The sequence below is a fragment of the Doryrhamphus excisus genome, chromosome 4, assembly GCF_030265055.1.
Source record: "Doryrhamphus excisus isolate RoL2022-K1 chromosome 4, RoL_Dexc_1.0, whole genome shotgun sequence".
NCBI classification, from domain to species: Eukaryota; Metazoa; Chordata; class Actinopteri; order Syngnathiformes; family Syngnathidae; genus Doryrhamphus; species Doryrhamphus excisus.
Genome location: NC_080469.1, coordinates 24865804 through 24878375, shown reverse-complemented (window position 1 = coordinate 24878375; position 12572 = coordinate 24865804). Strand labels below are relative to the sequence as shown.

The window sequence follows — 12572 nt, the reverse complement described above, 5'->3', positions numbered from 1 at the left end:
GAGCTAGTATGGGTCATTTGGTATCATGGTGTGGATGTGCACGAGTGCCAGCAACATTGAGCTAGTATGGGTCGTTTGGTATCATGATGTGGATGTGCACGAGTGCCGGCAACACTGAGCTAGTATGGGTCATTTGGTATCATGGTGTGGATGTGCACGAGTGCCAGCAACAATGGGTCATTTGGTATCATGGTGTGGTTGTACACGAGTGCCGGCAACACTGAGCTAATATGGGTCATTTGGTATCATGGTGTGGATGTGCACGAATGCCGGCAACACTGAGCTAGTATGGGTCATTTGGTATCATGGTGTGGATGTGCACGAGTGCCAGCAACACTGAGCTAGTATGGGTCATTTGGTATCTCTATAGTGTAGCATTGTCCCCTGCCAACATAGCATAACCGGTGAGGGCAGCACTCGTGTAACATATGATGTACGTGTTGTCATACCTGCACGGAGACGGCTTGAACGTGAATGGTTTCGCTTTGTGAAAGCAGCTGAGGGTCGGCGACACGTAGGACGAATTCTCCAGTTCTACCGAGAGACCAAATAGAGCAGATATTAGACGACGTGGAAGGCGGGGCAAATGTCACGTGCAGTCAGCTGATCGACCCATGTGACACCACCCCCGCCCAGGGTCCAAGCCGGGGCATCGTTATTACACTTCACCACATTTCATCTCCCGTCCAGGAGAAAACTGCAGCCAGCTCAGCTTGCTGACTCAGAGGCGCTGCAGACAAGGCTTATTACCCACAATTCCTCTGGGCGGGAGCTGGGCCGGAGCCAAAGCGTTCCAGGATTCAAGAAGCCGGAAAGCAACCTGACCGCACGAGTGTATTAAAAGCTCAAACATTCACTCTTCAATTCCCGGGAAACAAAGCGAGGCTGAAGTCTCCGGAGTCTCTCCTGCAGGCTTTCTGCAGGTCTTTCTGGAATTAGGTACACCTGCACCGGCGTAGGAAGTCCGATGTCACATGCACGAGTGCTGCCAGCAATGGATGAGCAGCGGTTCATTAAGGGAAATAGATTAACCCCGGCATGCACTTTGGCGTTGTGAAGGATGATGGTGGCAGTGTCATGCTGCAAACATGCACGAGTGCCGACGACATTGAGCAGTTGCGGTTCATTTTTTGGGAAAAATTTATTCCAACATGCACTGTCACATTGTGACAGAGTCAAGCATGATAGTGGTACCGTGCATGAGTGCTGCCAGCAATGGGTGAGCAGCGGTTCATTAAGGGAAATAGAGTAACTCCAGCATGCACTGTGACGTTGTGAAGGATGATGGTGGCAGTGTCGTGCTGCGAACATGCACGAGTGCCGACGACATTGAGCAGTTGCGGTTCATTTTTGGGAAAAATGTATTCCAACATGCACTGTCAAATTGTGACACAGTCAAGCATGATGGCGGTACCGTGCATGAGTGCTGCCAGCACTGGCTGAGCAGCGGTTCATTCAGGGGAATATATTAACTCCAGCATGCACTGTGATGTTGTGAAGCATGGTGGTGGTGCCATGCATGAGTGCTGCCAGCAATGGGTGAGCAGCAGTTCATTAAGGGAAATAGATTAACTCCAGCATGCACTTTGGCATTGTGAAGGGTGTTGGTGGCAGTGTCAAGCTGCAAACATGCACGAGTGCCGACGACATTGAGCAGTTGCGGTTCATTTTTTGGGAAACATTTATTCCAACATGCACTGTCACATTGTGACACAGTCAAGCATGACAGTGGTACCGTGCATGAGTGCTGCCAGCACTGGCTGAGCAGCGGTTCATTCAGGGGAATATATTAACTCCAGCATGCACTGTGATGTTGTGAAGCATGGTGGTGGTGCCATGCATGAGTGCTGCCAGTAATGGGTGAGCAGCGGTTCATTAAGGGAAATAGATTAACCCCAGCATGCACTTTGGCATTGTGAAGGGTGTTGGTGGCAGTGTCATGCTGCCAACATGCACGAGTGCCGACGACATTGAGCAGTTGCGGTTCATTTTTTGGGAAACATTTATTCCAACATGCACTGTCACATTGTGACACAGTCAAGCATGACAGTGGTACCGTGCATGAGTGCTGCCAGCACTGGCTGAGCAGCGGTTCATTCAGGGGAATATATTAACTCCAGCATGCACTGTGACGTTGTGAAGGATGATGATGCACGAGTGCCGTCTCGACTTTATTCCAACACTCAAGCATGATGGTGGTACCGTGCATGAGTGCTGCCAAAAAACAAAAACAACAATGTCAAAATATGAGGACCCCAGACCTGGCTTGGTCCTTTAGGTGTTCAAAGCGGACCCGGCCTCCTTCCAACTCCTCCCAGGTAAAGGTGTCTTCGTCTGACAGCTGTCGGCCCCCCGCCGCCTCCAACTCCCCGCCGCTGCCGAAAAGGACCAGACGGCCGTTGGTGGGACGCCGCACCAGCTGGATGACGAGACCCTGCAGGGGACTGTCCGGGTCCTTCACTCGCAGGAGCGTCGGGCTCAGAGGGGCCGACCCGCCGAGAGGAACCTGCAGGGAACCGTTGACGTGGAGCGTGGGGGGGTTGCTGTTTGCTGCGGTGTGGACAAAAACAAAATCAGTCAGGTCTAGTTTCGTGGCGCAGCGCAAGGAGGCGCAGGGTGGCGGGGCTTTTTCAAGTAAAAAAGATGACATACAAACCGCACATGTGCTGCCTTCTTCACTTTTATGTCATAATTAAGACTTTGGACTCTAGTTTTGTGGCGCAGCGCAAGGAGGCGCATGCAGGGTGGTGGGGCAGGGCTTTTAAAATAAAAAAGATGAGATATAAACCGCAAATGTGCTGCCTTCTTCACTTTTATGTCATAATCAAGATAATGGATTCTAGTTTTCGTGGCGCAGCGCAAGGAGGCGCAGGGTGGCGGGGCAGGGCTTTTAAAGTCAAAAAGATGAGATACAAATCGCACATGTGCTGCCTTCTTCACTTTTGTGTCATAATTAAGACTTTGGAGTCTAGTTTCGTGGCGCAGCGCAAGGAGGCGCGGGGTGGCAGGGCAGGGCTTTTAAAGTAAAAAAAATGAGATACAAACCGCACATGTGCTGCCTTCTTTACTTTTATGTCATAATTAAGACTTTGCACTCGAGTTTTGTGGCGCAGCGCAAGGAGGCGCAGGGTGTCAGGGCAGGGCTTTTAAAATCAAAAAGATGCGATATAAACCGCACATGTGCTGCCTTCTTCACTTTTATGTCATAATCAAGATTGGATTTTAGTTTTTGTGGCGCAGCGCAAGGAGGCGCAGGGTGGCGGGGCAGGGCCTTTAAAGTAAAAAATAATGAGATACAAACCGCACATGTGCTGCCTTCTTCACTTTTATGTCATAATCAAGATATTGGATTCTAGTTTTGTGGCGCAGCGCAAGGAGGCGCAGGGTGGCGGGGCAGGGCTTTTAAAGTAAAAAATATGAGATACAAACCACACATGTGCTGTCTTCTTCACTTTTATGTCATAATTAAGACTTTGGACTCGAGTTTTGTGGCGCAGCGCAAGGAGGCGCAGGGTGGCGGGGAGTGTCGGAGCCCATGCAGTGGTAATTTGGTCCAGTGCACCACTGTGTGCAGCCAATTTGCTAATTTGATAGACTGGACTGCGCCGAGATGGGTGTGGCGGTGCGCCGACATGGGTGTGGCGGTGCGCCAAGGGAGGAGTCCACATCATCAGCTTGCCGCAGTGACAATTTCGTGACAAAACAGCGCGCCAAAGGTACGGATAAACCTCGCCAGCTCTGACCCGGTCTATTCTTGGCGCAGGCGAAGCGCAGCCTGCGTAATGGTGAATCGGCTGACATGTCACCAAAACGATGACAGCAACCACTATTTCATGTAACATCTGAGACGTCACGCATAATGGGAAGTCAACATGACGGCAGCTGAAGGTATGATGCCAACGGGGGCCGACCCCAGGGGCGGCGGACAACCCCTATGACGACATAGGATGTGAAATCTTACCTTCCATGATTGCCATCATCTGCTCCCATCTTTTTTGGCTTTGCTGTATATTGTGTAACTCATTAACAGTTTATTTTGGCCCCACGCCCCCCCCTTCTGGGGTCCAGAACCTCAATTAATCCATGAGGAAAGTAACAAGTAACTATATGTAGTATTTTTTTTTTTTTTACCGCAAGAGATGAGTTGTTTTCATGCGTCTCGTCTCAACTAATCGATACATATCATCCATACTATTAAATGACGACCGCAGGGCGATAAAGCCGGCGATCAATCTCGCCGCATCTTCAGCTCCGCCGCCCCCCCCCCCCGTTTAAAATAAAAAAAATAAAGAAATTGTAATTGTTTTGGGTCGGCCCCGGCTAAATGCTCCTCGGCGCGCAGTTAGCATTTTACGAGCGAGGCTACAAGTGATTTGTTTTTCAACATGACTCCTCGTGTTTTATTTATTTGACACCGCGCCTGCACACACACACACACTGCATGACCTGTCCGTCAGCCAGCACGAGTTTTTATGTGCAGTGTGGAAGTGGTCAGGGTGATTTATGACAAGCTCTTGATTAAATTTGCATAATAAGATCATTTTTTTAAATTTCATGTTTACTATGTTGGCTGTCTTAAATGGGGGCGGGGGGTTGGGGGGGGGTGCTCGGAACCATCATCAGCTGTTGGTAGACCACCACAACGTAGCCCACATGCATGGAATAAGTCAGTTACCGTGGCAGATTCTGGTCTTGTGGTCGGCGTAGTACCCGTGTCCGCAGTCGGGGGTGCAGTACCCCTCCACCAGGAAGGTCTGCCGCCCGCACGCCCGGCATTGCCCGACGCCGTCGCACAGCACGCAGTCGGTGGAGCACGCTGGATGGAAGACGTCACGTGTGAAAAAGCGACGCTTCATTCCCGACTCGCGCTCGGGGATTTCGTTCTTACGTTGGCAGACGTGTGAGGAGGCGTCCAGGAAGTAGTTGCGGCCGCATCGCAGCACGCAGTGGCCGTCCAGGGTGGCGTAGGACGGCTGACAGCGCAGACACTGGCCGGGACCGCCACACTCAGCGCAGAGATCGTCGCAGCCTGCAAACAGGAAGCGTCACTCACTCTGGAATCCGTTCGGTTGAGGTTTAACTGAGAAACATCAGGAGCATCCATGTGACAGGAGCGTCCTGGTGAACAAAGATCCTCTATTCAGATATCCAGATCCTCTATGTTAGAGGCTCTGCTATTTTTGAGAACCCATTACAAAAATGTGACTCAAAGATCCTCTATGTACCGAGATCAATCTGCTGTTTTTGAGGACATATTGCAAAAATGTGAATCAAAGATCCTCTATATGACAGAAGATGACAGAATATATCTTTGCTGTTTTTGAGGACCTACAACAAAAACGGTAGTCAAAGATCCTCTATATGAAAGGGCCACTCTGCTACTTTTCAGAACCTATTGCAAAAATGTGAGTCAAAGATCCTCTATGTACCTAGATCAGTCTGCTGTTTTTGAGGACTGACTACAAAAACGGTAGTCAAATATTCTCTATATGACAGAAGATCTTTGCTGTTTTTGAGGACCTACAACAAAAACGGTAGTCAAAGATCCTCCATATGACAGGACCACCCTGCTATTTTTGAGAACCTATTGCAAAAATTTGAGTCAAAGATCCTCTATGTACCTAGATCAGTCTGCTGTTTTTGAGGACTGACTACAAAAACGGTAGTCAAAAATTCTCTATATGACAGAAGACCTTTGCTGTTTTTGAGGACCTACAACAAAAACGGTAGTCAAAGATCCTCCATATGACAGGACCACTCTGCTATTTTTGAGAACCTATTGCAAAAATGTGAGTCAAAGATCTTCTATGTACGTAGATCAGTCTGCTGTTTTTGAGGACCTAATACAAAAATACTCGTCAAAGATCCTATATATTACAGGACCACTCTGCTATTTTTGAGAACCTATTGCAAAATTGTGAGTCAAAGACCCTCTATGAAACTAGATCAGTCTGCTGTTTTTGAGAACGTATTGCAAAAATGTCCGTCAAAGATCCTCTATATGACAGAAGATCTTTGCTGTTTTTGAGGACCTACAACAAAAACGGTAGTCAAAGATCCTCCATATGACAGGACCACTCTGCTATTTTTGAGAACCTATTGCAAAAATGTGGGTCAAAGATCCTCTATTTATGTACATCAGTCTGCTGTTTTTGAGGACCTACTACAAAAATGCTAGTCAAAGATCCTTCATATGACAGGAACACTGTGCTATTTTTGAGAACCTATTGCAAAAATTTCAGTCAAAGATCTTCTATGTATGTTGATCAGAATGCTGTTTTTGAGGACCGACTACAAAAATGCTAGCCAAAGATCCTCTATGTAACTGGGGTACTCTGCTGTTTTTGAGCACCTACTGCAAAAATGCTAGTCAAAGGTCCTTTTTAAGACAGGACCGCTTTGCTGTTTTTGAGAACATATTGCAAAAATGCTAGTCAAAAATCCCCTTTAAGAGAGGACCGCTCTGCTGTATGCAAAAGCAATAGTCAAAGATCCTCTATGACACAGGAGCACTTTGCTGTTTTTAAGGATTTACTAAAAAGTGCTAGTCAAAGATCCTCTATGACAGGAGTGTTCTTAATAAAGCTTTTATGATGGCCACAGTTTGACTCTGGAACAGATCATTTCTGTTTCTATGGTTTCCTAAGGGAAGGTGTGTTCTGACTTGTGTTGAACCTCAATGAGAGCTTCTCCTGCATGAAGCTCCTCCTCCTCCACAACTCACCCAGGCATCTGTCTCCGTCTTGGTAGAACCCGGGCGGGCACCCGTGGGTGCAAACTCCGTCCAGCAGCACGTATCCCTCCATGCACTGCAGGCAGTCGGTGCGCTGGGGGCCTCTGCAGGCGTTGCAGCTCCAGTCGCACTCTGGCAACGCGGTGAGGATGTTGAAGAGGATGGGATGGGGGATGGGATTGGGATGGGGATTGGGATTGGGATGGGATTAGACGGTAAAGAAAGGAAGGATTCATGAAGGAGGGGATTTCACTTCAAGCCCAAATGTGTGCGTTTTCTTAGCAGTGTTTAGGATCAAATGTTTACATTAGAAAATGCATCAAAACTGCACAGAGCATTTGCTTTGGGGGACAAAAAAGATATTTTATATAGAGACGTATGGCAAAAAACTAAATCCAAGAAAAATATTTACTCAATGATTTATTTTTTAGTCGAAAAAAAACTTAAATAAAACTTAAATAAAACCACAATGCTACCAAATGTCAACAACACACACAAACTCCCAACAACAACGAGAAACAAGAGAAACGAAACAAAGCTGACGTTAGCCAGGCTAGCAGGAAGTTAGCCAAATAACCAAGCTACCAAAATATTAGTCAGGAAACCAGGAAGTTAACCAGTAAACCAGGAAGTTAGCCAGGATACCAGAAAGTTAGCAAAGCAAGAATTTAACAATGACACCAGGAAATGAGCTCGTCTAACTGGAAGTTAACCAGGATACCAGGATCTGAACCAACCTTTAGGAAGTTAGCCATGCTATCAGGAAGTCAACCAGGCTAACAGGAAGTAGCCAGAATATCAGGAACATAACCAGGATAACAGGACGTTATCTGGACTACCTGAAAGTTAGCCAAACTACCAGAGGTTATCTAGGCTACTGGAAAGTTAGCTAAGCTACCAGGAAGTTAACCACGCTACCAGGATGTAAACCATGCTACCTGGAAGTTAGCCAGGATCCCAAAAAGTTAACCTGTATGACAGGAGGTAAGTCAGGCTACCAGGAGGTTAAGCTAGTTAGCAAGCACGTTAAGGAAGTTAGCAAAGCCAACAGGAAGTTAGCCAGGCTACCACAATATTTAACCACCCAACCAGGAATTTAGCCATACTACCAGGACGTTAGCCAGGCTATCAGGGAGATAGCAAAGCTACAAGAAATTTAGCAATGTCACCAGGAAATTAGCTACCAGGAGGTTTGCCAGGATACCAGGAGGTGAACCAACCTTTAGGAAGTTTGCAAAGCTACTAGGACATTAGCCAGAATACCAGGAAGTTAGCCAGGCTACCACAATAATTAACCACACTACCAGGAAGTTAGCCATACTACCAGGAAGCCATGCTAGCCATACCAGGACGTTAGTCAGGCTATCAGGGAGTTAGCAAAGCTACCAGGAATTTAGCAATACCACCAGAAAATTAGCTACCAGGAGGTTTGCCAGAATAGCAGGAGGTGAACCAACCTTTAGGAAGTTAGCAATGCCACCAGGAAATTAGCTACCAGGAGATTTGCCAGGATACCAGGAAGTTAGCAAGTCTACCAGGGAATTAGCAAGTCTACCAGGAAGTCAGCCAGACTACCACAATATTTAACCACCCGACCAGGAAGCTAGCCATACTACCAGGAAGCTAGCCATGCTAGCCATACCAGGACGTTAGCCAGGCTATCAGGGAGTTAGCAAAGCTACCAGGAATTTAGCAATACCACCAGAAAATTAGCTACCAGGAGGTTTGCCAGGATACCAGGAAGTGAACCAACCTTTAGGAAGTTCGCAAAGCTACCAGGACATTGGCCAGAATACCAGGAGGTTAGCAAGTCTACCAGGGAATTAGCAAGTCTACCAGGAAGTTAGCCATACTACCAGGAAGCTAGCCATACCAGGACGTTGGGCAGGCTATCAGGGAGTCAGCAAAGCTACCAGGAATTTAGCAATGCCACCAGGAAATTAGCTACCAGGAGGTTTGCCAGGAGGTTTGCCAGGATACCAGGAAGTTAGCAAGTCTACCAGGGAATTAGCAAGTCTACCAGGAAGTCAGCCAGGCTACCACAATATTTAACCACCCTACCAGGAAGTTTGCCATAGTACCTGGAAGTTAGCCATAGTACCGGGAAGCTAGCCATGCTAGCCATACCGGGATGTTAGCCAGGCTATCAGGGAACTAGTAAAGCTACGAGGAATTTAGCAATGCCACCAGGAAATTAGCTACCAGGAGGTTTATCAGGTGGTTTGCCAGGATACCAGGAAGTGAACCAACCTTTAGGAAGTTAGCAAAGCTACCAGGACATTAGCAAGGATACCAGGAAGTTAGCAAGTCTACCAGGGAATTAGCAAGTCTACCAGGAAGTCAGCCAGGCTACCACAATATTTAACCACCCTAACAGGAAGTTAGCCATACTACCAGGAAGCTAGCCATGCTAGCCATACCAGGACGTTAGCCAGGCTATCAGTTAGTTAGCAAAGCTACGAGGAATTTAGCAATGCCACCAGGAAACCAGGAAGACCGCTTACCTCTGCAAGCGAAGTTAGCTATAGTACCGGGAAGCTAGCCATGCTAGCCATACCAGGATGTTAGCCAGGCTATCAGGGAACTAGCAAAGCTACGAGGAATTTAGGAATGCCACCAGGAAATTAGCTACCAGGAGGTTTGCCAGGAGGTTTGCCAGGATACCAGGAAGTGAACCAACCTTTAGGAAGTTAGCAAAGCTACCAGGACATTAGCAAGGATACCAGGAAGTTAGCAAGTCTACCAGGGAATTAGCAAGTCTACCAGGAAGTTAGCCAGGCTACCACAACATTTAACCACCCGACCAGGAAGTTAGCCATAGTAGCGGGAAGCTAGCCATGCTAGCCATAACAGGACGTTAGCCAGGCTACCAGGGAATTAGCAAAGCTACGAGGAATTTAGCAATGCCACCAGGAAATTAGCTACCAGGAGGTTTGCCAGGAGTTTTGCCAGGATACCAGGAAGTTAGCAAGTCTACCAGGGAATTAGCAAGTCTACCAGGAAGTCAGCCAGGCTACCACAATATTTAACCACCCTACCAGGAAGTTAGCCATAGTACCAGGAAGCTAGCCATGCTAGCCATACCAGGATGTTAGCCAGGCTATCAGGGAACTAGCAAAGCTACGAGGAATTTAGGAATGCCACCAGGAAATTAGTTACCAGGAGGTTTGCCAGGAGGTTTGCCAGGATACCAGGAAGTGAACCAACCTTTAGGAAGTTCGCAAAGCTACCAGGACATTAGCCAGGATACCAGGAAGTTAGCCAGGCTACCAAGGAATTAGCAAGTCTACCAGGAAGTTAGCCATACTACCAGGAAGCTAGCCATACCAGCCATACCAGGACGTTAGGCAGGCTATCAGGGAGTTATCAAAGCTACCAGGAATTTAGCAATGCCACCAGGAAATTAGCTACCAGGAGGTTTGCCAGGAGGTTTGCCAGGATACCAGGAAGTTAGCAAGTCTACCAGGGAATTAGCAAGTCTACCAGGAAGTCAGCCAGGCTACCACAATATTTAACCACCCTACCAGGAAGTTAGCCATACCAGCCTTACCAGGACGTTAGGCAGGCTATCAGGGAGTCAGCAAAGCTACCAGGAATTTAGCAATGCCACCAGGAAATTAGCTACCAGGAGGTTTGCCAGGAGGTTTGCCAGGATACCAGGAAGTTAGCAAGTCTACCAGGAAGTTAGCAAGTCTACCAGGGAATTAGCAAGTCTACCAGGAAGTCAGCCAGGCTACCACAACATTTAACCACCCTAACAGGAAGTTAGCCATACTACCAGGAAGCTAGCCATGCTAGCCATACCAGGACGTTAGCCAGGCTATCAGTTAGTTAGCAAAGCTACGAGTAATTTAGCAATGCCACCAGGAAACCAGGAAGACCGCGTACCTCTGCAAGCGCGCGTGGTGGCGTTGAGGTAGTACTGCTGGGCGCAGGTCTCGTAGCGGCACTCCCCGAACAGCAGCACCTTCGCCGGGTCCCGGCAGGATGTGCACGCCCCCGCCGACTCGCACGCCAGACACTGATGATCGCACGCTGCACAAGGACGAATGGAATGACCGGAAGGCAAGACCCAAGAGCTGGGCCGAGTGCCCACATGGTGTACTCACCCTCACAGACTCTGTGCCCGTTGTCGTAGTGACCCAGGGGGCATTTGGGGGCACATGCGCCTGAGGGCAGCAGAACGTTGGGGGCGTGGCAGGAAGCGCAGGCAAGAGGCCCCGCCCCCCGGCAGGCCTCACATGACGAGTGACACCCTAAAAAAAACATGTTACACTTAATAGCCTGTAGCTAACAACGTCAACAATGCTAACAGCTAGCATGCAAGCAACCTCCAACCAGTCCTTACTGATGCAGGCTCCGTGCCACGTGTAGTGGTCCCGGGGGCAGCGGGGGACGCAGTGGTCGCCTAGCAACAAGGCCCGGGGTTCTTTACACCACAGACAGATGCTGCCGACGCTCGTCTGGAGGTCGGCCGTGCAACGCTGGCACTCGGAGCTGCACTCTGATTGGACGACGAGAAGACATGTTGTATGCTGTTTATATATATATATATATATATATATATATTGGCATTTATTAATATTCATTAGCATTAACTTCTTATGCATCTCATTAAATACACAAAAGTCATCAATCATTCAAAAAGGCCATGACATAGTTGTGGTCATAACTCATTCATACGCATTCATATTACAAATATTGTATATTCAAATATATGTTTTTTAAATATTTATAATATTTTTTTCAATTATTTCACATTTTAATTATTTCATACAATTTTAAAATATTATTATAAATTATAAATATTATATTTAATATTTTTACATATTAAATTCATTTTATTATTACTTTACATTTATTAATTTTAAAAAAATATTTAAAGTAATATTTATAATTTAAAAAATTCTAAACTATATCAAATGGTCATGAAATAAATCCAAACCAATAAATAGGCTCACTATAATTACATATTAATTTATATTTATTCAGTTTGGATTTATCAAATTTTGCAGAAACCCCTTCATTTTTTTATTTTTTTTCCCAAATTATTTCACATTTTAATTAATTCATACATTTTTAAAATATTATTATTAATTATATATATTATATTTAATATTTTATATATTAAATTCATTTTATTATTACTTTATATTTATTATTTTTTCAAAAATATTTAAATTAATATTTATTTATGGATTTATCAAATTTTGCAGAAACCCATTTTAAATAATTCATACATTTTTAAAATATTATTTTAAATTATAAATATTATATTTAATATTTTTACATATTAAATAGATGTTAATATTAATTTAAAAAAATATTTAAAGTAATAATAAAATATATTTAATATGTAAAATATTAAATATATTTTTAATATTTGTACATATATTTAATATTTTTACATATTAAATATATGTACAAATATTAAAAAATATATTTAATATTTTTAATATTTTTATATATTTAAATATTTTATATATTTAATATTTTTACACATTATAATATTTAACATATTATATATATTATATATGTACAAATATTAAAAATATATTTAATATTTTTACATATTAAATATATTTTATTATTACTTTAAATATTTTTTTAAATTAATATTTATATTTAAAGTAATATTTATAATAAAAAGAATTCTAAACTATTACTTTATTATTATTTATTTAATTTTGTTAACCGTTACCACATTGTTGAAATACATAAATAGGTATTTTTTTTCAAGTAGGTTCAACTTGATTATTATATATATAGTTATATTCCACAATATCATTATGTAATTATGATAAATCATAAATGGGTTCAATATATATATATAATTTTT

At 44.7% G+C, this 12572-nt stretch overlaps 1 protein-coding gene across 2 annotated transcripts in view; it reads right to left on the bottom strand.

The window, feature by feature from the left end:
• The window catches only part of fras1 (Fraser extracellular matrix complex subunit 1), a 212828-nt gene that overhangs the window by 61882 nt on the left and 138374 nt on the right, over positions 1 to 12572 (bottom strand). For both annotated transcript variants that reach the window (XM_058069763.1, XM_058069762.1), the window contains exons 20-27: positions 11082 to 11237; positions 10843 to 10989; positions 10622 to 10768; positions 6725 to 6865; positions 4889 to 5029; positions 4676 to 4816; positions 2262 to 2550; positions 450 to 534 (exon numbers count right to left, since the gene is read on the bottom strand). In XM_058069763.1, the coding sequence (XP_057925746.1) occupies positions 450 to 534; positions 2262 to 2550; positions 4676 to 4816; positions 4889 to 5029; positions 6725 to 6865; positions 10622 to 10768; positions 10843 to 10989; positions 11082 to 11237 (1247 nt within the window). The remainder of the gene's footprint in view (positions 1 to 449; positions 535 to 2261; positions 2551 to 4675; positions 4817 to 4888; positions 5030 to 6724; positions 6866 to 10621; positions 10769 to 10842; positions 10990 to 11081; positions 11238 to 12572) is intronic.